General features: G+C 46.5%; 1 protein-coding gene across 1 annotated transcript; it reads right to left on the reverse strand.

Moving 5' to 3' along the window:
* Window positions 1-5,444: 5,444 nt before the first annotated feature.
* SLC46A2 (solute carrier family 46 member 2) lies at window positions 5,445-11,289 on the reverse strand. The gene is made up of 4 exons (XM_009955403.2): window positions 10,182-11,289; window positions 8,545-8,628; window positions 6,724-6,880; window positions 5,445-5,502 (listed from the first exon to the last, which is right to left on the reverse strand). Exons 1-4 carry the CDS (start codon window positions 11,242-11,244, stop codon window positions 5,445-5,447), a joined length of 1,362 nt encoding a protein of 453 aa, XP_009953705.1. The 5' UTR covers window positions 11,245-11,289.
* Between the last annotated feature and the right edge of the window lie 15,285 nt (window positions 11,290-26,574).

Below are 26,574 nucleotides of genomic sequence, written 5' to 3' on the forward strand. Positions count from 1 at the left end.
TAGTAATTTTTATTGGCCTTTAGAAAGGTAACTGCAAGTCCCTCTTCTCCCTTTCTCATGCAGTCCAACCTCAAGTAAATGCCTGCGTGGTGTTAATAGCCTTAGGAATGCTGCCATGATTTCCAGGGTCCCAGAATCTTGGTTTAACAGCATGCAGATAAATTCTTTTTAACCATCCTAAGTGAGGGTGTTTGGGGCTAATATCAGTGTAATATTCGGATTTGGGGGAATAAATAACTCTGAGCACTTACTACTAAACTTGAGTGATTACTTCCATCTCCAGCAACATTCTTGCAAAGAATCTGAGCAGTAATTGAGTTACGTGCAACTTCTGTGTTCTCCTGTGACAACCTACCAGGTACCAGTCTGGTTTGAACTTTATCCCTTCATAAACACCAAGTATAGCTGAAGCCCCCCTACTCAGCTTGATGGCTTTATAGCAACAGTCAAGATGAGTTATTGCAGCAATGTGGTAGCGTCAGGCTAATGAGGTGATGCTCTCTGGGTGCAAAAGTCAAGTTTAAGACACTTTAAGAGGTCTTCCTTTTTAACTCAGCATCCATTGACAACTCTGTGGTACTAAACAAACTATGCTTTTTGGTTTAAGCTCACAGTTTGTCAGTATGCATGTATTTAGTGTAAAGGAGAGCTCTGCTTTAAATTGCTGTTATGTTCAGAATGACAAACTAAAACTACTCATGTTGTGCAAGGGAAGTCCTTAAGGGGATCATCTTGAAGCGGTGACCAAGCGTTTTCCTCAATCTTTCCCTTGCATACCATTTAACAGTCTGACCTTCAGGGTTACAGTCTTCCCCATTTCCTGCAAACGGATGTCAATGTGCTTTTTTTGAGCTGATTCCTGTGTGGTAAATGAAATTTTGTAGTTGACTCTACTATATCACTGTGAGTCAAGCAAAATGTAACTTGAAGTACTATTTACACAGTCTTCCCTTCACCTTATCAAAAAAAAAAGTGAAAGATGAGTAGAAAGGATGATGGTGTTTTTCCTACTGGTGAGTAGGTTTCATCTAATGCCTTACAACTCTGAGGTGCCATTCCCTCCTAGTTTTATGTCAAACTGAAGTGGGTGTTGGTTCTGGGGAATTTAGTGATTGACATCACAGCTGTTCATGAGAAGGGTATTGGATAGTGGGGAGTACCAAGTGAAGTTCAAACCAACGTGTTACTGTTGAGGCTAGAGCTGTTGAAGATTAGCTTAAATTTTCTTTAATCTGATGCCACTGATTATATGGTATGGTTTTTAAACTAGTCTGTATCCAAAGCATGTTTCAATTTTGGATAAATCCCTTTCTGGCTAAGCTGTTGAAAGGCAGGTAGGCTTTGCACTTTCCGGTTGGAGTATGTGGCTCTGTGGCACCTGCAAGTTGATCTGGAGGAGAGGTTGGAACATGTGCCTCAGCTGTGGCCACCGAAACCTCTTAAGCCCCTTACAAGGAGATGAAACTTAACATTCAGGAGAGGAGTCTTCTGCAAGAATTGCTGCAGTGTAGGAAGGGTGGTGGGTATCTCAGCTTCTATGGGCTATGGAGGAGTCTCTTTATAAAGAGCTGTTGTAAATCACTAGATAACTGGGAGAGGCTGTGAGGTGTGGGGAGGATCCTGACTGTGATGTTTGGGGTAGCAGTGCCAAATGGCAGAACTACAAAATAGCAGGAAACTCCTGTAAGATGTTAAGAGTGACACCTGTAAAGCGCATTTACGTAACTGTTGTTAGTGGGAGAGTGAGATCGGAACTGTTAGTGAAACTCTTAACATGTTATCCTGTAATCCTTACAGGACAGCAGTTTCTTCTTTGGACCCAAACCTTAAGTGTGAAAAGTAAAACGTGTTGGTAAAGGGAAGCAGGAGTAGTGGAGGGGCTTCACCTTTGAGTAACTTCTTGAGTATTCAGTCACTTAAGATCACCCTCTGCACACGCACTAAAATGACATCAAAAGTAGTTGCACCCTTTCTGCGAGCCTATGTAACATGTGGGTCCTTCAACAGTCCTTAAATTAGCCCAGTTTTCCTAGCAATCCATAGCCAGACCAAGTTCCCTCTCAGAGGATGCATAATTCACCACTGTCCTGGTTATTTCTGTGTAATTTCTGGGATGTTTGTTTCTTCTCTGAACTGGCATTAGCGCAATAAAGCAAGCACTGGCATCTTGTTTTCATGCTTGGTAATGAAGCGTGTGTTGCTCATATGTATCCTTACCAGGTTCTGACTCCTGCAATAAACACAGATGTTGAAACATCATGGCTTTTTCAGGTTTCCATTGAAAAATTAAAAGGTAATAGGTGTAGCTCTAAAGACACGAACTCTTCTAATGTGAGTTGTATCAAAGACTAAACTATGGATTTTTCACCAAACTCTACTTGGGTTTGCGTCACACTGACATTTGTGCTAAGGATAGAGCAGCAGGACAAATGATAGGAAGAAACATTGCAAAGCATGAGTGGCGGAGGCAGTCCTGCGGAGGTACTGTGAGATAGCTTTGCAGCAGTGGCTCTGCATAGCCTGTTTGTGATGCGTGTTGCTTCCAGTGCTGGTCCTGCAGATGCCAAGGTACAAAAGGACGCCAAGCCCACCAGTGACTGTTCAGTGTTTTGACAGGAGCCATGCTTTTGTTAAAACGTGCACAATTTAACCAAGTATTATTATGATTAATGTGGCAGACTGTTTAAAATCCTGGTGCTGATATCTGCTGAGCAAAATTGCATAAGCTAAACCAGCTCATTAGCTGTTCAGCCTTCTTATAATCTGAAGGCAGAACAGTCTTTCCCTTGGTATATTAACTTTTACTACAACCCATAAATAGGGAAAGTAGGGTCTTTTTTTAAAGTAGGGGAGTTGCTACTACTTGACAGATTTTTTTTTTTTTTTTTTTACAGTAAAACTGGGGATCACAGGAATAAACTTGCCTTCTGGCAGTGTGAACATTGCATTTTAAACTTTCTGGGAGCGCTGTTTAACCAATTTTATGGAATAAAATGGCAATGCTTAGTTCTATGTTTAGCACTTTGGAGTCTTGCTGGGCTGAGTTGTACAAGCACGCAGTGATGAACTGGGCTAGTTTTAAGGTTGCATGGCTCAGGCCCAGTACTTGTGCAGAAAATAACGCACTTTCCAAAAAGGCTTAAGTAGATCACCATTATGTAGGTGGCATGCTAAACCATTAAAGGCTAGTCCCTGTCCTAGACTACTTTGAAGGCCTTGGTTCTTTATGCTCTGAAGCTAAACCACTTCCTTAACTCTGCTGCTGGGATATGTATCTGTACCTTCAGATCAAGTAGTAGTGTTGGGGCCAGTGCCACATTCCCACTGCACAGGGAGACACATTGCAGAGGGACAGTCTTACAATAGCAAACAGCCAAAGGGCTTTTGTCTTCAATGTATGAAAATAAAGCAGCACTGTCCTTGTTTTCTTTTCCTCTGTGCCTGCATCCCTCTGTCTCTCCTTAAGGTTTGGAGAATTGGGCCAGGCAGGTGATGGCAGCTGCCTGTGAGTGGAGGTGGATCTCATCCCCCTCCTTGTTGAAGGTGTCCAACAAAATGGTGCCGGCTCATTGCCTAGACTCTTCCACTTCTAACTTCTGTAAATGCACTCACCGGAACTAGTGTCACCATTCATACCATTAAAAATCCACATGAAAGCTGTGAAAAGACTTGTCTCTGTGTGAATTAGCTAGTAAACAATGTAAAAAGGGGAAGGAGGCTTTTGTTTCCTGCACTCGACCAAATCTGGCAGCTGTGCTCTTGTTCAGACTCACAGGCTAGGAAATGTTGTCTTGCCTTCTGGTGCTGGCATGTTTCTATACCCTTTCATATATCTCTGTATAAATATACTTTGTGCATTGTTTACTATGGAACTAGTATTGATGGAGAAAAATGCTTTGAGGTAAAACTGTTTGTAATTCTCTATTAGTGTGTATGTTTTTTTAAAATGCACCATTTGTTTACCTCAATTAATTTAATGGAATGGACCAATAAATGTATTAAAAGATTACTCCTTTACCTAAAATATAAAGTTTCATTTTTTGCAGCCTTCACCATTCAAATGATGTGTGATCTTTCCTTGTTGGGCAGCTCACTATCTTACTGCAGAAATACCCTTCCCTTAAAATCTTGTCCCACTGCTGATTTAACTAAAAGTCATCTCTCTGTTGCTGTAGCATATCTGGTATTACTTGAAGGTGAAGCCTGAAGCTAAGGAAAGATTGCAAGACTGTGTGTGTGGGGGGAGAACAGGGCTGGGAGCAACTTCCTCAGAATAAGGGGTTGCTTAGTGAGTAATCAACTTCTGCTTGCTGCATCCCTGGCTCAAACTGAAGCTGCCTGATTTGCCTCCAGATTATTTTAAGTTACTGGAGGGCTTTTAACTTGCCTTTAGTCCAGGATCTTGGAAGCCACTTAATCCTTGTTAATTCAATTAGCAGATAATTTAAGCCCTGGTCCCTCGGGAGCATGCCAGTCTTTAGAATCATATTTGAATTTAGTGACAACGTCTTATGCTAGTTGCTGTATTGTATGAGGTTCTTTTTGGTAGGAGTTTCAACCCAGCATAAAGCTGGGGTAACAAGGTGACTATTACCTGACAGTGTCCCTACAGGTCCGTAAAGCCTGTAGGAGTAGTGTGCTGCACTTAGCCGTTCTTAACGTGTTACAAGAGTAGTACATTCTGGTGGTGTGTGTTGAAATGCCAGTATCAGCTCTTGAGTCGTAGGTGCCCTCCCATGAGCTCTGTTAAAGCACTGTCCAGGGACAGTGGGACAACCTCCCAGAAGTTAGGGGTGTGAACATCTGTTCAAGAGTGTTTTATTGTAGGGATTACCAGAAGTGTCTTAATCTTATGGTTTTTTTACAGTGGTATTTCTGTATTTAGTTGTCTTCTATGTAACATTCATCGGCTGGGCTGACACATCTTCTGTAGCCCTCAGAGAGCAGGTGTCTACTGCTGACGACTGTGCACGTGCAGCATGTGTCTTGCAGACATCTGCTTCACCAGCCAAAGTCAAGAACTGCGCTGTGGTTTCTGAGTGAACAGACAAGAAAGAACTAATGGAAAACTGATCCTGTGCTTTCCCCCTCCACATTGAGTGATGTGTCTAGAAACGCCGTTTTCATTTCTACCCTGTTTTTGTCTCTCTGTGTTATTGCTAACCAGCCTAGCAGGAAAGCAAAATGTTCTGGTGACCATTGGCGTGCAATAGCTGATGCACATACTCTGCAAGATGGTGTACTACAGAAATAACAAGGCAAACTTCTTTGTCCTGTGTCAGCTCAGTGGCTGAAAGGCCATGGCATGCTGTGAAATGGAAACAGAAATGAGATGCTTCCTGAAATGATGATAATTGTGAGGACTAATGCTTGGCAAACCTTCCATGTTAGCAGCTCAGAAGGTTGATAAAGACCAAAAGATGCTTTAGCTGGTACAGGCTATGTCACTCAGTCAGAATCTGAAGGGAGCCAGCGGTTGAATGTTGTTTGATGGCCACGATGCTGTAAAGAGCAACAAAAATACAGGTTACCAGAGAGCTAGCAAACGACTTTCTTGAATTACTGTTTGCTTTTTCCCCATCAGTTCTTTAGCTTAAACTTTGCTGGGGTGTCTGGAGCTGGCTGAGTGCTCATCATGTGATTCCTCTCAAGGATCTGCCAGCCTCTCTGTAGGTTACTGTTGTGTTCAAGCAATGACATTGGCACCTTTCAGACTTGAAGTCCTAATAACCCGTGTTTATGCTGATAATGGTGCTAACTTCTGTTTGGAGACTGTGTTTAAAAGCAGTTGAGTAGCTAGCAGTGACTCGCTGTTGAACAGCAGCGTTGTGCGTAAGAAATTAATCACCCTTTTTGTCTGGAAAATGAGGAGAGAAGCAGAGCCAGAGGAACAATGAGTATGAAGTAGCCTTCCCCACACTCGTAGTCCTGCTGACAGCAGGTGTCAAATGTGTTCAGAAGCCCAGAAAGCCTTCAGTGCTCTGAACGAGGCAGAGCTGATGGTATAGGAGCTTTCCTTAGTGTCACTTTTTCTTTTCTTCCTGTCTAAGTCATAACACTGAAGTCAGTGCCTTTAGACTTTCTACTATTTTTTTTTTTGATTACAGCAAAACTTGGCAAAAATTTTGCCCCGGATCAGACATTAGCCTATCCAGTATTTGTCTTATATCTGAATGAAAATAATATTATTGCATGGACTAAATACTGACACTATCACCATTCACTTTAACTTCATACTGGAAGAGTCTTGTTTCTAGTAATGTAACAAGCTGGAGGGTCTTGGGGAGGGGATGACAGGCAAGGTGAGATTTGGAGGCAGATCCTTCAAAAATTCTGTAAGAGTAGAAGGAGATGCTGTTTAAGCTTTCTTTTTTCAAATTAAGCTGCTTTTGTACTTAAAACTTGTTCTTCAGATTGTACCTCTCAGTTGCTCTGTAGCTGTACAGTTGGGCAAATTAACTGGATCAGAAAAGTAACATTTTCCTTCACTATGTGGTAGTAATGGTTTCTCTTTGAAAGAAACACCTGAGGGAGACTCTTTGAATCTCCTCAATATTTGTCAACTTATTTCTGCAAGATTTTTGTTTCTCTTCCTCCAATTTTTCTTTTTTAAATTCAAAAAAATTATTTTTTTTCCCCATCTGTATTATATTTAGACCTAGAATCAGGAAGCATGGAGAAAATACACATGTCCTTTTGGACAAAACCCTTCTTATTCCTTACCTTAAGGGGAGGAGACTTAGGCAGCCGACTAGAAAAGACAAAATGAAACAGAAGCCGCTGTACCAGGTCAGTGTGTTTTGATAGATCTTGTTGTAGACTGTAGATGTCAGTACTCCCGTGGTAACTAAAGACAACTGCAGCAGGACAAATGCCTTACCTGTAAATCAAAAGCATAGTTTGTTACCAGGGATGAAAAAAATAGCTCTGGTACCTCGCTTGGAAATCCAGGATCACCACTGCGTGGAAGAGCAATGTGATCACTGCTTCACAAGAACCAGATGGCATGAGCTTGTATCTGCTTCTGTTCTAGATCAGAATTAAATGACTTTTCCTTCTTTTAGACACAAGACAAAAAATCGTTTAAACAGTCTAGATGTAGAGGTATCTGCTGGGAAGACTATCAATAAACTGGGCCATAAGTGCTCCTTTCCCTAGGATGTAGAAACATAGTCTTGGGTTAACATCTTCAGGACAGGAGAGATTTTAGTCAGGGTCTGCTTCTGCCCTAGGCCAGAAGAGTGGACTGCTGGGTTAAAATGGTAATAATGCCTGAAATGGGGAGGTGCATGGGATTTGTATGATGTTTAGGGGTGGGGGAAAGGCAGAAACTGAATATTACTTGAAACAGCTTTTTGCTGAAGTGCACACTTCTGTTTCTGTAGTAGTAAATGGGGGAAGGGGAAGTAACCCAGCCCTGACAGGGTGTACAAACCAGGAGCAAGGTCAGGGCTGTGCGCTGAGCTTGCTGCCCTGGCAGCCTTCTCCAGCCACACAGCACCAGTGGCCACCACCTAAGGAGACATCGCTGCTACCAGGAGCAAGGGCTGCTCTGCTGCATAGTCCTGCTCGCCAGCTGGTCACCTGCTGTAACCAGGTGCAGCTGTATGGCTCATGGTGGAGGTTAAAAACAACATTATGATTAATTATAATGATTAATTTGGGGTGTGAGCTGCGCTATTTGTGGCATGCGTGGCATGTGGGTGAGTTTGCTATCGAGCACGTTGAGGAGCACAAGCAGTAGGAATGAACTGGTGACAGACCAGTGTCGTGTTCATATGGTAGAAGGGAAAAGGAGGTAAGGATTGGCTGCGGGAACATGTTTGGAGGAGACATGACCAGTCAGGGGCCTGAGGTGCTATTTGAATGTATGTCCAGTCCTGTCTGTTGCGTCTAAATCCATGATTGGGGTAAAAATTGTAGCCTTCAATATGGTGTTGTAAAATACATAGATTTTACAATTTTCTAATACATTTTTTCATAGAAAAGAATTTCTGCTCCTGCTTACCAAAAAGGGCCTATTTTTATGCGAAGGTTATCCTTTGTTAGTTAAATCATGGTCTGACATGAACAAATTGCCAGGTTAACACTTGGAGCCATATTTAGAAAGCATAACTGAAAAAAGTTGAAAGAAATCCATCCTTCCCAAAACTGGAAGTAAAAAGCCAAATATAAATGGTGTGAATATCACAGTGCTTCAACCCAATGTCTTGCTTCTTTTGGTTTTCCTTGGAGTACTGTGTTTTTGAGTAGCACCTCAGATACTTTCCCTGCCTTTGAGCTGCGCACTTGACAATAATCTCTTGAAGCACGTGCTGAAAATTTTGTGGGTAAATGATGACCTAACCGAGGATGAGAAGTTTGGATGTGACAATCTTGTCCTGCAAGTTTCTCTGTTCCTCCTTTCCCATTTGTGGTACCAACTGTTCTGGTTTTATTATGCAAAGCACAAAGTGCAGCAATAACTTACCTTTCTCTTTGTACCTTAGGCTGAATGGAGGGGTTTGTGGGTTTTTTGATCAGTGAGGTAACCAAAGTACTTACCATAGGATGATCCTTCGACATGCTTGGATAACATGGACCTGATGGTTGGTAAGGGGATGAGGGCAAAGAGCATCACTGCCCGTGCTGCAATGCAAGGAATATGTAGTTATCATCAGTACCTGCTCCCTGTCTCCCAACACAACCACCACTGCTTTTGAAAACTCTGTGCCTCTGGCTTGGGCAAGGCCTTTGCTTCACCTTTTCTTGTCCACTGAATACAAGAAAGAAGTACAAATCTTTGGTAGGAGTGTAGGTCCTCACTTCATCCAAGCGATGGTGGTATAAGCCACCTATTGCTCCCACTAGCAGAGGTACTTTGCCCAAACCAGCCATGGCCTCTTGGTCTCAGCCTGAAATCCCAGCGTAGATGGAATATAGCACTGTCCTTTGAGATAGTGAGGCCGATGATTTGATGGGAACAGTACCTTTATAACACTATAGCTGTTTTCTATCTCGGTGCTTCTAGCTTGCAGTATTTTAGGCTTTCTCTAGTGTAAAAACCTTCAGGGAGCTGGAATTACTTTCCTGTCAGCAGAACCAACCTCAGTGGAGACTTGGTTCCTGTCTAGTGTACTGAGGTGTTTCTGCAATGCAGGGAATAAGCATCCTGCACACTGTGTAGCAGCATGTGTTCACGATGGACTTAGTATTAAACTAGCATTTTTTTTATTTTATTTTACCTTTTGTTCCCCAGCCTGATTGCCTAAAAATCCAAAATCTCTTAAACGTTTCAGTCAATGGTTGGCTTAGTACACAAATATAATATCCTAATGTCTTTCCCATTAGAAAAACTTTGATTTTCAATTTCTCGTTCCCTACAGAGGCAGACAGAAAAATCACTTCAGGCCATTTCTCTTAGATCTTTTTCTCACTTTCAGAAGCAAAACCTCAAAGCCATGCAACACACAACGTCACATATGAATCATCCATCTCACTGCCACAACGGATGCAGTTTTTGGTGTTTGTTTTCTGTGTTCCCACGGAGGCTACCTCCCAACAATAAACTTGCCTTTCCTTTGCTGTGGGATGCTCCCTATCTATTACCTGTCCCTTGGTCACTTATACATAGTGTAAGATTTGTACACTACATTATCATGATATTTTAGTTGCTAAAGCAGCTCCAATGTTTCACTATTAAGTTTCCCATCAGCCATAAATGCCTTAATGTAGCAAAAATAAATCATATCTTAAGATGTTTGCTTCATAGGAAACCTATGCCACTTTATTTCTGTTGTAGCCTTAATCCTTACCTCACAAGAAGCAAGTGTTTCCCATTAATGCAGTTGTGTAATCCCACTAGTACAGGTAGCCAGCAACCTTCCTCTCCCCTGCAGCATTGTTCCCCTGCTCAGATCTGGGCTATGACCAACTGACGAATTACAAATCAACCAGCCTTAAACTAAGCTTGGCAGGAGTGTATGCTCCCTCTAGATTTTGTAGGGTGCTGATACAAAGGGAGATGTGGGAAGACCGGCATGATAATGAAATCCTCTTGGGAATGGCGCATGTGACGGTCTGCCAAGCTCCCTGCTCTGAAACTTGCAGTGAAGCAGAGCAAAAGACCTTCTGATGCTGAAACACCCCAACCCAACCTTTCTCAGGGTGCCCTCACTCATGCAAGTGGCCGTTCAACTCACCAATGTAGAACAGGAACGTCCACCGCACAAAGGCCATGATGAGGATGCCAGTGCTGAAGGATGCCACTCCGATCATGATCATGGTAATGTCCCTCAGGTGTCTGGAGAACACAAATACCCCTAGGAAGCTGGTGATGAATATCACGTACCCAGCAGCATTGCCATAGCCGATCTCCACAGCATTCCAACTTAAAGGCTCCCTCAGCAAGAAAAGTGGGAGTACATTCATTGCACCAACGACGGCAAGGTCATAGAGCACTGCTGCCACAAACAGCATGATGATGATGAGTTTTGATGGGGATACTGGAGTGGAGTTGCTGATCTCTGAAGGTTGGGAACTCCCTGCTGCTGCTGCTGTGTTGGCTGGTAGCTGGCTGCCTGCCTCTGCATTCTTGGCTTTCGCTGGGCAGGAAGGTGCTGGCTTGGGGACTGTCAGGATAAAAATGCTGTAGAGAAGGCAGAAAGCATAGCAAGCAATGCTGCAGCCCACCAGTACAGTGCCCTCTCGATAGCGGTCACTGAAGCCAACAAAGAGGTAGCCGGATGCCATGCTTCCCAGAAAGCCAGCAAGGCCATACACTAGCTCAATAATGATGAGCCGCAGAGACCTCCTGCTCTCAGAGGACCCCAGGGATCCCAGAGCCATGACACCAGCCCAGAGTGTGGTGAAACCGCCCGTCAGCCCATTGAAGGCAGCAGCCCCGTACATCACCTCGATCGGCCAGCCCAGCAGGATCAGGAGGAGCAGAAGAGTTTTGGAGCCCAAGTAGCCAAGAAGAGGGAAGCAGATGGGGATCTTCCGATGCATCCTGTCCCCCAGCTTGGACAAGCTGTAGGCTGACACCAGTGGGCTCAGGCCCAGAACTAGGTTGTAGATGATATAAAAATTAGAGACAGCCTTCTGCTGAGCATCTTCCAGTGCGTGGGAGGAAGCGGTGGCATTGGTCAGGTTGTAGTAGTTTTTCACCACCAGCAGCAGTGCCGTGTCGTAGAACGCACTGGCCACTTGGGAAACTGCGACCACCGGCTCAATCCACGTCCTCATTGCTGTGACTCCCACCATGCTACTGGCAAACGCCTCTTCTTGGGGAGAGCTGTTTTCAGGGAGCTGCACGGAAGGAAATGGGTTCTCAGAAGCTCTGCTCTGGAGGCATCCTTGGAGAGGAGCAGCAGAGGAAAAAAACAAAAAGGCCGCCGGGCTGCACAGAATCAGTGAGTTGTGCAAGAGATGATCTGGCTGGGAGGATACTTGCACCTCGCCTTGCTGTGTATCAGCACACATGCACCCACATCCCTGTGCTGCTCTGATCTCCAGCTCACACACAGCAGGCTTTTGTACAGCTGGAGAACGCCCTGCGCTCGCAGACTGCTCCTGCTTCTCTTCCTGGTGTAGTTTCAACAGAGGTCAGATGACCCAGAGGAATGTCTCTCTCCCAGTTTAGGAAGTGAAAATGCCCTGATCAAGTAATTGCTGCAATTTGGGGTGGTGGTTTGTTTTTTGTTTGCTTTGTTTTTTTTAATTTCCCTTTTGGCATCCTTCATGAGTCAGAGGACTCTCAGGGTGGCTGAGGGGGCAGGGGATGGCTGTGTGCTTTTTTGTCAGGTAATTTGTGAATTCCCCTTACCTCCAGCACTTTTTCATTTCTCCTACACAAATATGTTGGCTCCTTTGGTCTTACCTGCTCCTGTCTGCCCTCTTCGTGTGTCGTGCCCTTTATGTCATTGTCGTCACAATAATGCAGTCAGGAAATTACACCAAAAAGAAATTAAAAGGGAAAAGCCTATTTTTGGTAACCTGCCTCCCACAGCTGCCACTCTGCATCCTTTGGCTTTACAATGTGGGAATTTCCAAGTGGAGGAGAAAAGTCCCAATTTATTTAAAGGCATTGGTGACCACTGCACCCTAGTAATCAGCCAGTTGAGCTGGAGGCTGCGTTGGGTGAAAGCCCACCTTCGCAGAAGTGTTTTCCAGTCCCAGCTCCTCAGGGTGGTGGCTGTGCCTCTCTGCAGGTGCTGATGCAACATGCGGCTTTGCAGCTTGAAGTCAGCCTCTGATTTTGCTGCTGCTTGAGGGGGTCAAGCGAAGTGACCCACTCCAAGTGGCTTGGGGTCCCTGCGGACATGATGGAGTGGCTGGCCAGAGGCACAAGAAGCTTTTGGAGCAGGATGGGGCGTGAGCAGGCTGCGGCGCAAGCAGGCTGCCAGCTCCAAGGAAGATGCTTGCGGTCTCAGCTGCAGGAAATACTTGGAGGATATTTGGCAGCCTCAAAAATGCTAACTTAAATTGTAATGATCTCATTCTGCACTGGTTTAATGAATCATAACAGGCAGAATAACAATCTGTTCTAGGAAGATTTATGATTACTTTAAAAAATAAATTAATGATTAATTTGCAAGAACAATGTTAAAACCTTAACCTGTTGCACTCTCTATTGCTTCAGTGACATTTACTCAATGCCTGTGTACTCATGGCTCAAGAGTTTAATTTTTTCACTGTTGGTTCAGTTGTGCAATAATATTTATTTTATATTCCAATTCAAGGAAAAAAGTCCCAAGAACTAAAATGGGAAGAAGTGGGGAATCGTCTGCTAGAATGATTTGCTGCTAGACAATTTCTGTTCCACCAGAGAATTTGAGGGGGTTTTTTTTTGCTCCTAGACAGCTGTAAAATATAATGCGGGTTGTTCAAACAGTTGGCTGCTTTTTTTTTTATTTTTTTTTTTTAATTTTTCCCCCAGATTTTCTGTAAAAGGTGTCTAGTTTCTTCAGTTTTTATTCATAAGTGGGACAAATCTTTTTCTCCAAACCCTGGAATATTTCCGGAGCGTGGAAATTCCAGACAGCCTTCCTGAAAACTGCAGAGCATCGGCCTGTGACCAGTTGTGGTGGTTTGGTGTCTGGCGAGGTTTTGGGAGTGAGGGAGTGGGCTATGGAGGTGGCTCCTGTAAGAGGCTTCGAGAAGGTCCCCGGGCTCCAATTTGGACCCGCCTCTGGGCAAGGTCAAGCCAATGGCGCCTCTACGAATAACTATTTAGGAGTGAAAGAACCCGTTGACTGAGCGAAGGGGGATGTGAGAGAAACAGCCCTGCGGACACCCGGGTCGGTGAGGAAGGAGAGGGGGAGCTGTGCCGGAGCAGAGGTTCCCCTGCGGCCCGCGGTGGGGTGGCGGCTGAGCCCCTGCAGCCCCTGGAGCCCAGCGGTGGCCCAGAGGTCGCCCTGCAGCCCGCGGAGGGCCCCGGGCCGGAGGAGCAGGGGCCGGGCCCGGAGCAGCCGTGGCTCCGAGGCAGCCCGCGCTGGAGCCGCCCGTCGGTGGGAGGGCGGCAGCCCCGGGAGGGACCCGCCCCGGGGGGTTCTGGGGAGCTGCGGCCCCGCGGGAAGGACTCGCGTTGGGGCAGTGGGCGGAGGGCTGTCTGCCGGGAGAGGGACCCCGCGGTGGGGCAGGGGAGGGCTGCGAGGGCCCCTCTCCCTGAGGGGGAAGGAGCAGCGGGGACACCTCGTGCCGGACGGACTGTGACCCCCATTCCCTGCCCCCTGCGCTGCTGGGGGGGAAGAGGGAGCAGAGCTGAGACCGGGGAGACCAGAGTGGGGCGGGGAAAGGTGTGTTGTGTTTAAGATGTGGTTGTATCTTAGGTGATACTTAGGCTTAATGCTATTCAGGCCTAGATAGCTAATGAACTGCACTTAATGCTGTTAGTGATCTCATGAATTAAATATGTATTTCCAGGATATTCTGAGTGTTCATTCACATTACATGTACTTTTTAGAACTAGTTCTCAGGGAAGGTTATAATTTCACGTCAGTAACTGCAAAACAGGGAGTGCTAAACTAAGAGTTTAACACAGGCTCCAGAATATTTCCCACTGCAAAATACTTTTCATGAATACCGTATTCATTTGATGCCACAAAGATTTCAAAATTATTATTCTCTAGCATCAGCTTTTCCATGGGGCCCAGTTCTCATATGACCAACATTTACAGGGACATTTGATCCACTTTAAAATATATTTGCGTGGCATAAACAGAGTGGAGCCTTATGAGAATGGCTCTTGACGTTTAAGAAAAATGCACCTACAGAATCACTGAGACCAATCTAAAAGCAAGAATTCACTGGTATTGCCTGCTGGAAAAGGAACACATTGTTTTAGGGCATCCCCCTCTAGAGCTGTCTTGTCTGGAAGCCCACCAGAGGCCAGGTCAGCACCATGTTTCACTAGCTCTTGAACATTTGTCAGTCTGGCCAAATAAACATGTTTAATGTCTCCCTGTGATGATGTTATACATTCCTATGCAGTATTGTGTTTTCTTTTTTTACACCGTTTATGACAGTTACATCACTTTTTCTTTCTGAACAGGGCTGCTGTAGGGATTTTAGTATGCTGGGGCAGCTGGGCTTGGCAGGTGCCAGCATCTTGGAGCTTGATCTTCAGCATTCCTTGTCTGAAAAGGTCCTTTTGACATCCAAGACTGCAATGCATCGTAGGCACACAAGCCCTCTTCTTCTCCCTCACCTAAGCCTGCTGATGGGATCTGTGATTTAGTCTCCTCAACACACTGGCAAGATATTTTTCCTTTGAGATGGTAAATCAGCTCCGTAACTCCTCCTCCTCCTTGGTACGTGCAGATTGTCCTGATGCCTGCTGCAACTTTATGGCAATGGCAAGGTGGGGAAACCCGACTGGGGACTGGAAAGTGCCTGGCTCTGAGCCCGGGTGGAGCTGTGGTCATGTTACAGCACTGGAGAGAGGGAGAGCTGGTTGCAAACACTGGGGAGAAGCAGCTTTTTCAGTGATGGCCTGTTTTCCTTCGGAAAATATGTCTTCGTCATAAATGGCCGCACACTGCAATGCCAAGCTGTGCTCTTTCTGTGGTTTGGGAGGCTGGCTTCCTCGCTGGCCAGTGTTTAATTATACATTGCCCTTGTCCTCACAAGGCATGTGGTTCTGCTTACAGAGCTGGGGGATATGGAGGGAGAGTGGAGGCTGCACAGAAAGCCGGGTGCACGGGGCAGGGGGAGCAGCTCCTGGCAGCTCCTGCATCACCACAGGGATGCAGCATCCTGGTCCAGGGCAGTTGCCTTATGGGATCCAGAAGTGCCAATGGTGAACTCTAATACCTGGATGTAAAAGGCCACCCCAGCAGCCTTGTTTCAGCAGCTCTGGAAAACGACATCCAGGCTGTTTGGAAACTCATGATACTGGTGCCAGTGTCTGTAGCACAACAGCTGGTAAGTCCACCATTGGCGTAATAAAACACGGCACCATGTCCTTATAGGTGCACCCTTATGTGTCTTAGACAGTGAGACCTCTGAGCCAGCAGTCTGGCACTCAGGAGGTGCAGCACCACCAGACATACTGAGATCACCTATGGGGATATCTGCTCTCCTCTGCTACTTATGGGAGGCAGAGGAAGCCCAGGCCACAGGCAGTGCGACCATGTGGTGCCTCATTCCCCCATGCCTTGAGGCCTCACCCGTTGCCCCATGCGAGCAAAGCCTGGGGCATTGTGCAGGCTGCAAAAAGCTGGAGAACAGATTTGCTCCATGGAAAGACCTCATGGAGTGCACTGACGTGAAGCACAGTGAGGAGGGGTGACCCCGTGCTAAGGTAGTGGATGTCCACCAGACTTCCCTTGGAAAGAAGTTGGTGCTTCCCACTGCTTTGAGAACAACATGGGAGAGCAGTGATGAGCTGGAAAGAGCAGCGCTGTCCAGTTTCCTTTGGGACAGATGCTGGCTGACCAAACAGCACCAGAAACCTGTGTTGGCTTGCTTTCACCCCCAAATGTCATGTTTTTGTCTCGTTTTCTCAGTTTGGAGTTTCCTGCTTACCTGGTTGGAGTCTCCTGTGGGCTTCTCCCTGTGCTGGAAAGACAAAACAGCATCCTCAACACACAGGTTTTGCTGAGTTGGCTTTTTTTTTGTTTGTTTACCTGGAGGAATTTAAGCAAGTTTAAGCTAACTGTGTGCCTTAACATTAATACTTTCACGGAAGCAGAAAAAATAGCTTTTTGTGCTACCTGGTGTCTGCTTGATCAGCTGCAACACAGAACAGATCCTGCTGTAGTTCTTAGATAAGCCCAAATAATCCTGGTGCTAAGTGATTTTTTGTATGTTTTGTGCAGATCCTCCTTTTCATTAATATTCATGTCTTTTTTGAGTTGTTGTCAAAGTATATGGGTTTGACACAGAAGTACTGAAAAGTTCAAGAGTGTGCAGGCAACAATGGACCTGAGAAATGGGATGAAACAAACTATCCAAAACTGCATCTTAAGCAATCCTATGTTGAATAAAGCAAAAGTGGGCAGTCTGGAATAACCATAGCAAAAACATGACTATGAAAAAATTTCACTACTGAACGAACTACAGTCAATAATCTGTAAAAACTCGGTTCAAAACCAAAAACTGTCCTCTGCTTCTCAAGTGCTCCCCAAAGCTGTTTAGAAATTTGATTATCTACTTCATATTTAATTTTTTGTGTAGGTCTAGAAACTTTTATGTCAATGATGAATGGGTACTGAAAAGCCTACAAACACATTTAAATGGTAATGTTTGAGAAAAGGCATTAAGGGTGTATAAAAGATCTGTAGAAGAAGGACTGTGTGAATAAATTTGACTTGGGATTGATAAGACTGGAGAGCAACTGTGTGTTAAGCGTGGATGTGAATTAGAGGAAGACTATACACAGAGAACATTGGAAATGTTAATGTGGCAGAATAAAGGAGGAAAAAGAGACAGTAACCCACACATCCTTGTGCAGTGGTGGAGGGTGAGAAGAAGAAAAGAAGAGCACAGGGAAGAGGCCTGCTAATTTTTCTGGGCTGCTAGATAGCTCAGCCCTAGCCAGGTACAATTAGATGGAATGAGAAAGTGTACGAATCCACCCCATTTTCCAGAGTAAGAGGTGGAACCAATCAAAAGCACCAAAAATGCTTAAAGATACGGGCTCTGCCTTGTGCTTTGTGTAAGGCCCAGTGCTTTTTGAGGAGAGGACGGAAAGTGAAATATTTCTTTCACTCTTAGTTCTTCTGGAGACACCCTTGCCTGGTAGTCCAGCTGTTTTCACCTGACAGATCTCAGGTTAGCCCTTTGCATGGCTAAATTTATGTTTTGAAGGCAGGTAGAGCAAGTGCTGAAGCCGTCACCTGCAACAAGCCTGCAGTGGCATCCACCCCGGACATTCTGAGCAGGCAGTTGGTAACTCACTCCTCACAGCCTCTCTCTGCTTATTCTTCTGGGCTAGGTTCTGAGCAGAGAAATTGGCAAGAAAAAGTAACTATGGTTTTAGTCACTTGGATACTTAAATTTTCCAGGCTTTTTTATGCAAAACATCCTGTCAAACACATTCATGTCATTTGTTTAAAAAAGCCCAAGAAACCGCACACACAACCCAAAAGCTGCAGATGCTGCAGCACACTCTGGTGACATTCATGAGCCTCGCCACCCTCTTTTTCCATGTGGCAGCTCTTCCAGTGGGGGGTGTTTACTGAACCTTTGCAGCTCAGAAGTAATAAAAAAAAAAAACAACAGAAGAAACTTGATAGCAAGCTCTCAAACCCTTCCCTTGATTACAGAGCACCATCTGCTCAGGGCCAGGCAGGTCCTCCACGGACCACTCACAAGCTCCTCAGCGCAGCTGGTGGTGGCTGCTGAACAAAGCCTGAGTTGGTTTCAGGGTATGAGGTTGCATGGCAGTGCCTATCACTGTTTGTCTCACTGCAAACAGTCCCCAATGCTGGCTGAGGACTTCCAGGCAACCTGGCATCACGAGGCACAGCAGAGAACAGGGATAGCCCTGGTTTTTAACATGTGCCACAGCCAGCCTGGCTAATTACCCAGCTTGCAGCCTGAGGGTGGGGGCACTTCTTAGGAGCTGGCAGGGTGGAGAGGTCCCTGGGACAGCAGGGAAGGATGCCAGCATCCTCCATGAGGGTGGCTGGGAGGCTACAGGGGACTGTGTCCGTACCCACTTTGCTGCAGGGCACTAGTGGAAAATGGCACCAATGGAGTAATCTTCAGATGAGAGAGCAGAAGTATGCCTGGGTGAGCAAGGGAGCCCTCCCTTGAAAGCAGCAAGGGCTGCTGAGGCTCTGCAACCCTACTTGACACACAGGGAAGATGTGTCTGGGGTTTCCCAGGCCCCCAACTCTGTTATCAGTCAAGCTGCTCCAGGAGAAAGCTCCAGGCTCTAGAGAAAGCTCATGTAGATAGGGCAAAACAGGTCTCTGCACACTACTCAGGAGAATTTTTGCTAGCACCCTCCCAGGCAGCTGGTGAATGAAAAGCCTTGGCAGATTTTGTGTATCCTTAGGACTACAGTATGTGCATAAAAAGACATTAATGGGACCAAAATATTGTGCCTCTTCTCCTTTCTCTGAAGTGTCCCATTGTATCTGCAGGAAATTCTGGAGTTGAAGAGGAGTATTGGGTAAAAGGTACCAAGGAAAAAAGAAAGTCTGGGCAGCTTTCCAGCAATATCGTGGCTGCTAACTTCTTCCAGGCTTCAGTTCTTCAGTATCTAACAAGCAGGAATAAATTTATATACAATTGTAAATGTTAAGCTGCGTGGCAAGACAGGTGCTGTTACTGATGTTTGCTATTCCCTTGCCCCTTCATTTCAGCACCCTAGGGTAATCAAAGCTTTGCTGAGCTAAGACTTCACTTTTATACCCTGTTGCATGGTTGCTGAATTGCCCATATTGGTAGAAAGCAGCACTGCTTCTTCTCAGTACAACCTCTGTACTTCCTGGGAAGTTCCTCTGAGTGGTTTGATACCTCCAGCTAACCGCACATGGGCAGTGGCACCACTTTACCCATTTTGGCACAGCTTTGCACAGTGCACCTCAGTCACCAACTGAGTGCCAGCGCTGCCCTTGAAAAGGAGGACTGCCAGCTGCACTCACCTCCCAAAAGACTGCTAACACTTGATGAGCTTTCCAGTTTTTGCAGGACCTGAGACATTCTTGTTTGCTGAAAATCAAGAGGACACAGATAAGATTAATTTCAAGTGATGCTCTTCCCTCCAGAGGACCTTGCTTTTCTTGCTCTGTAGATGAGGTTGCTTTGCTGCTGCAGGGCTTGGACCATGCCCAGGTGATGTGGTATCATGCCTCTCATTGCCACATGTGATGCACTTCCACACCATCACTTTCCAAGGGTCAGTAACTACCCCAGTTCAACATCTTGTGTTGGATGTCACCTCCAAAATGCAAGTGGGAGCTGGTACCAGCTAACAAGTCATGTCTGGCTATGAGCTTTCAGGCACCCTCTACAAGGACATGTAGCCAGGGCAGCCTAGGGCAAAGCAGGCAGATGCCTATGGAGTAAACGGAGAAAGTGACCTCCCTGACATTTAAAACCACACTGATTTAATACTTCTATACAGGAAAGGAACAAGAGATTAAGCAATATTTGAAAAATAAAATCCTTTGGGGTACTGAAATGCTGATTTGATCCTTTAGTGCTGGGGCATCTTGGTAATAAATTCCTTGGAAACATCTAGACAGACTATATTGACTTACCTTTTAATTTATAAACTCAAAGAATCTGCATGTCAATAAATTACGGGTCTCATGAGTAATGATATCATTCAGCTATTTCCTGACTCCCTTCTGCTGAAGACTGACTCAGCAAACAGTGGCCAAGAGGGACAGATGAGCTGAATCTTGTCCTGTACCACCATAGTCTGGACCTGGCAGAGTTTTTTTGTCTGGTTTCCAGAAGGCTTGGGTAAATATGTGTTTTGTCATATAGCTTCCATCCCTGCTTAAACATGGTCTGAGTATGTTTTCAGCTGGCTTCAGAAATGGCTCCCTGCATGAAAAATTCCCATCAGCAAGATTTTCCCCTATTTATCTTTCTGTTTTCCACTGTTCATACTACTCCCCTCTGACCTGCCTTACTTATCCCCCTCTCCGTTCCTGCCAGAAATTTTCGTTTTCTTTTTACATCAAGTCCCACAGCTTGCAATTAACTTCTTTTTAAAAAAGTCCTCTATAAAAGCTCAGTCTGTCTTCTCCGCAGCACTCCGTGGCTGGAGCTTCGCTCAGTTGTTTTCCTCAAACACTGCATTAAAGAAAAGCTGTACTCATGCCCCTTTTGGCACAAGTAATGCACCCAAAAAATATTTTTGTTTCACCTGGCTCTCCCCAAACATGCTTTCAGGTCAACCCCACTAACATACCCACATCATTTTATAGTACATTGGCACACGTTCAATCCATGGGCTTCCAGCTGAGTTCAGGGCTGTGTAGCCTTCAAAGAACAAGGTCCTTAGAGGTATCTAGGTGACTAAGTGCTTTGGTAGATCTGGTACGTCTAAGTTTTATCTCGTGGATCTCAGTTTATCCATATTCCATGGGATGCTCTGCCAAAGAAGTGTAAATCCAGTTAAATACATGAGAAGAGGAAAACAGCCTGGGAGGGAGCCTGACTGGAGGCCAATGGGGCCTTGCAGTGGTGATCAGCCAGGGACCTGTGGCTGGGGATTTGGTCCGATCAAGTGTCTTCTCCATCCAAGGCTCAGTGGAAGCAGGGTGAGATATCCATGCTTGTGTGAGTCATCTAGTTTTGCTGCCAGAAAAGAGCTATATTTTAAGTGCAGATAGCATAATGTGGAAACCAGAAGCAAACAGCAGAGGGCAAGGAGATGGCAGGGAGAAGGAAAGGGTAATACTCTGAAAGTCTGGGTCCACCTTGGGCTGGTGCTGTACCCCAAAGCTGTGCTCCCAGAAGCAGACAAACCTTACCAGGGAGTGAGCAAGCACCCTACTTTAGCGCCTTCCTTCTTTCACTCCAATTATGTAGGGCTGAATCCTTTCTGCTTCCTCCATGCAATGCGGTTGTGAAAAAGCTGCCCAGCAAGTCAATTCCCATTGTGTACCAGGAAACTCCACCTTTCTCCATGGAGATGACACTTTGCAGAGACCCAAGCTCTTCCCTCCTTTCTAATGACAGGTTATTTGTTTGCAACACTTTTGAAGCCTTGCATGAGTACTGCAAAGTGCTGCTTCACCAGGGTTATGTCATTATCCATGTGTTTTTGCTAGCATTTTCCTGGCTTCTTGTGTTTCAGTTGCAGCTTGAGGCCTTGATGCTCATTTTAAGGTAGGGCTGAGAGAGATCAGCTTTCCCAGATGCTGCAAGAGGAAGATGTGCTTGTTGGGGACATCTGTGCACAGCTTCTTGTCATCAGTGACACCCCGAAGGGGAGTGCATCGTCCTGGTCTATCTGCTGCAGCCTGTTGTGAAACCCTCCTGTCTTCATGGAGCTGTTTCTAGCCTGCCACTCTGCCACTTGCCCTGCATACACCTTCCCAGCCAGCAACAGTTGCCACAGCAAGAGTTCAGTGTAGCACAGCACCTGCAAAGCGTTCTGCATGCCCATCCACAGCCCTGCACCAAGCTGCTTGCTGAGGCAATAAAGAAATTGCAACCACTCCCAACAAGGGCTGGCTGGGAGGTCTGGTGCACCCCAAAAACTGATATAGGAGGAGGCATGCCCAGGGTACTGTGTGTGCATGCTAAGAACGGTGTTTTCTGGGGTTCCCCAGCCCAACTGTGTCCCCCTGGGAAGCTTGTGAAATGTGCCATAGTTCTCTTCTTGATCCTTTGCTGATCCCAAGAGGGTTTGCTGCATTAATAACACAGGTGTCATCGTAGTGGGCTTGGCACTAATGGGGCCCTGAGACTGATGCATGTCAGCATGTCTGTCCCGGGTAATGGCTTCTCCCAGAATCTGGCTTCCAGGGGACACCCTTGGAAATTAAGATCTTCCTATGGACAGTGCATTCCACCCTCCAGATGTCACTGCTGCTGCACAGATTCCCACCATGCCATCCTCTCTGTGCAGTTTGCAGTAACAGAGATGTGCTAAAGTAGCTTTGCATACTTTTTTGCTCCCTTCATCGATTTTTCTTGCCGCTACTGCCATGCTCTAGATTGGAACAAGGCCTGAAACATTTCCAGCTCGTGATGGCACACCGCCCTGAAATCACTGCAGAGATGACACATGCCTGGGACTGGGCAGGAGCTCTCACACTGATGCCACATTTAGTGCTTACTGTAAAAGCTTTCTTCCTGGAGACACCATTGATAAAGCAGTGGGTTAAGTTGCCAATTAATCAGGGCTCGGCCAGAGCTAGCAGCACACCCTAAGATTTGTATGACATTTTGTTTTATTTTTTTTTTTTTTCTGTTGCTGCTTGGCTTTTTTGTTTGTTTGCTAGTTTGTGGAGGTTTTTTTATTTTTATTTTTTCCTCTATGCTGTTGCTGATGTGACACGATAGCCCCTGCCCCTTGGTCTTGCACCATGTGCTGCTGTTCATTCTTTAACCTGGAGAGGAGTGAAGGGCTGGACCCACGCACTGCTAATAGTTTCCTGGATTATCCGACCAAGTCAACTCAATAACTAGAACATAATTGAAAGTCATCATCAGTGCTAATGTCCATGCTAATATTTGTACCTCTGTTCCTGCCTAGCCCTGTCTCTCCGCTGCTACAGGTCTGACTTGGCTTCCTTAAACTACAGACCCTGTTTCTGCAGGTTTTTTTAAACTCCTGTTCCTTCTCCCAACTGAAAACACCGTACCAAAAGCTCTCCCTCCTTTTAAAGTGGCTCAACCAAACCCACCTCTGCAGAGAAGATCCTTTGCCTCTCTGTTTGCTTTCCCATCATACTGAGGCCTGTTAAAGCCACCTACAACTATCAGAGGCACAATATCAGGAGAGATGAGGAGGGACTTTTTAGCAGGGAGTGTAGTGGTAGGACAAATGGTAGATAAAACTGAGCTGCATAGTAATTATAAAAAGGATTGAAAATCTTCACAATTTAAGCAGATGAGAATGTCCGGGAATAGTGGTGGAGCAGCTGGGCCTGCACCTGCAACCAAAGCATTGTGGGCAATAGCTAGCCTGTGGACGGTGGCCAGCTCTGCTTGCTGTGCCAGCTCTGCTTGCTATGCCTTCTCGAGAAGGTGCTTTGGGGACAGCTGACTTTCTTTGAGCTGCAACTCAGGAGTACTTGTGGTGTCAAGATACATTTTCCCTGATCTGAGCCTGTAGGGTCCCATCCCTGTCCCCGTGGCAGTCCCTGTCCCATCCTGGGGACAATGGGCAGCGAGGTGGCATGTGGGGCCACTCTCCACACCTCCCAGTGCCCTGTGTGTGCCTGGGGGAGGAACTGCTGCTCTGGCCAGCAGAAAGTGGAGAAGCATCAGGCTCTGAGCTGTGTGTTTTCATATCTGGACATGGCTGCCAGGCTTAGCCAAGGCCCGAGCAGGGCCCTGCTGCCATCCAGAGAATGCCAGGGCCTCTCACAGCCCTGTCAAGGGCATGTGCGGGGCCAAGCAGCCCCTCAGGAAAGCTCCAAGGGCTCTCCTGGGAATCTCAGGGCCCCATAGAAGGTGCAAGTGAGCAGCATGACTACCTGGGGCTCCACGTGGGGCCCAGCTGAGCCCCACCAGCTGCCTGGGGAACAGCAAGGCTCCACAGGGCCATGTACGGGCCCTCCTGGGGCCTCATGGGGGCCTGGGGGATAGCAGGACTCCGCAGGTGTGAAAATGGCACCCGACGTGGCCCCTACAGCTATCTGAGGGGGGGGGGGGGGCAGGGGGGTAGCAGGGCAGTGTGGGGCCCAGCAGAGTAGGTACACCTCACGGGTACGTGGGGCAGAAGAGCAGTGTGGCTTGGGGAAGAGGAGCTCAGACAGCGCGTGGAGTTCCATAGGCCTTTTATTGATGTCTGGGAGACACAGGCAGGCCAGCTGTGTCCAGGCCTCTGCTTCCAGCCTCCAGGATGCCTGTGTCCATCCTGGGTCACCCTGGGTGCAGCAAGCCCCATGGGCATCTGGCCCCACATCGGGCAGTCAGGGCTCCATGTTTCCTCTGTCTCCAGCAGCTTCCTGATCTGCCCCCGCTTCAGGAACCAGGCAGCTCCAAGGAGGGCTTCCCAAGAGGCCTGCAGAGCAGCAGGGACTGGGAGATGGCACTGACACCCAGGGGACAGGAACTGGGGGTTCCCTGGGAGAGCAGGGTTCAGCAAGGTTTGGGGGTGCAAACCCGCTGGGAAGCCCGTGGGGGCTCCAGTTCTTAGGTCTTTGTGGTTGCGCACTGCTCTGAGCTCTGCTGGATCAGGCAGGGCAGGCGCAGGCAATGTCCCTGCCCACCTTCTCAGCTGCTGACAGCTCTGTCGCTGCAGGCGGGGAGGGGCTCGGAGCCCTCCTCAAGGACTTTGGAGGTTGGGCCCCAATTGAGGCACATTCAGAAGGCTTAGAAATCCCCACCTGAGCCATGCTGTGGCCTTCATCATGCAGGTGGAAGAACAGGGGCATCAGGCTCCTCTGCATGTCTGTCTTTGTCCACTCTTTGTGTGTGCTGAAGGCAGCCTCCATCGCATCTCTGGGGGTAGATTTAGATTACACATAAGGAAGACGTTCTTCACTGTGAGGGTGGTGAGACACTGGAAGAGGTTGCCCAAAGAAGCTGTGGCTGCTCCCTCCCTGGCAGTGTTTAAGGCCAGGTTGGATGGGGCTTTGAGCAACCTGGTCTGGTGGGAGGTGTCCCTGCCCATGGCAGCGGGGTTGGAACTAGGCGATCTTTAAGGTCCCTTCCAACCCAAACCATTTTATGATTCTATGACTACACCAGAAATGATGGATAAAATGGCTCTTTTATAGTCCTTAACTACTTTGTAAAAATACTCTAAAGCTTGGGCTATGCAATCGGGCATTTTAGATCTCCTAAGTGTGTGTTATTAAACAAATATCAACAGCTGGTAACAGCTGAATGTGTTGCCAAAAATTCTTGAGCTGCTGCCACCCACTGGCATCACTGTGTTAGTTTTGCAATATCTAAATGCTCCCCTGCAAATGTCCAATTTCCGCTTTTAATTCTCGTAAAACCCAAAAGGGAGATCTAGAAGGAGTTCCCTTTCCTCCTGTGTGCCAGTAAGTCCAATATGCTATACCTCTTAGCCAGAGCAAGGAAAGGCAAAGAAAGCCAGAAAGCCTCTTCTGTGTTGAAAACACAATCACCTCTTTTTCTTCACAGATTTGAGATCAGAATTGGTGAATAAATTTTCAGGCATGTTTTCTAAGCCATTTTCTGGCTTCCAGCTGTATTTACTAACTGGAAAGGAAATCCATATTTGACTTTTCTCTGTAGGTATTTCTGATATTGTGTGGACAAGGGAGAGGAGGGCTTGTGTTATGGACAGCATGGACTGAATTGCTGCGCTTGGCCCTAGCCAACTCCCACCAAAATCACTGGTGTCCTCTGCCTCCTCCCATGGGCTGTGGAGCAGGGTTATAATTAAATGCCTGACTATTCCTGGCACAAGGAGGGGCAGAGGCTGACGTGAACCTGCCCAGTTCCCAACAAGTCCCTGTGTCTGGTCTGCAGCTGCCATGCACTTGGTGCTCTGGCACCTTCCAGCTCTTAACAGGGAAACACGAGAGCAGCTTCCTAGCAGGAGTGAGGGATGGGGTCTCTCCTGGTCTAGCTGACCATGAAAGGGGAGTGAGGGGCTGTGGCAATGGGCAAGCGGCTGGTTGCTGCAGCTAGGCATGTAAGAAATGGATGACTGGCTGAAATGACATGCTTTGCCATGTGGGATAGCAGGGGTCCTACAGGTGTGAAGGAAGCCAGGTAAGAAATCTTGTGCAATTCATCAGGAAGCAGATCTGGCCTCTGCAACCTTCCACAAGCATGTTAATGGGAAAGAAGTACTCAGGAATGCTCTTGTATCTGCAGCTGACACCACTGAGTGGAGAAAAAGAGATCTCTCCCACCGCTAGACAAACAGAAGCAGAGCCAAGAACTGTGGGAGTGACCAACCAACTGCCTTGGGAGGTGGGACACAAGCCACTCTTCCAGCTGCTGTTTGCAGGGGTACACCTTCCTGCAACAATGTGAAGAAACAGGCAGCTTTATAGAAACACAACACAGGTTTCTGTTTTAATGAGAAAATAATTATATACTTGCATTGTAGGCCTCACAGTCACTATAAAACAGAAGCAGGGTAACATTTAAGTGGTTAACATACAGAAAGCCAGGTATTGTTGAAACTGGTTGATAAGTCATGACAAGGATGCCGCCTTTTGGTTGCCAAACATGTCAATGCTACTGTATTTTCCTTCCGATAATGTCAGTATGGAGCAAGATGAAGCCCAAACTGGCAGCTTTTAAAATTAATTGTTCAGAAAACCTGCACTGTAACGCCAAACAGATTATAATCACAAACGCTAATGCTTAACTATTTCTCAATACACAGTTTCATTAAAACCAGTCTTTGCCACGGGAAAGGATCCGAGCGTTTCTTTTGTGGAGACAAAGTTAACTCTGCAATAGTGCTCTTTTGTTGCATTTGATATATATAGATAGATATGTATTACTGGCGTA

This window comes from Leptosomus discolor, chromosome Z (genome assembly GCF_034619465.1).
Source record: "Leptosomus discolor isolate bLepDis1 chromosome Z, bLepDis1.hap2, whole genome shotgun sequence".
NCBI lineage: Eukaryota > Metazoa > Chordata > Aves > Leptosomiformes > Leptosomidae > Leptosomus > Leptosomus discolor.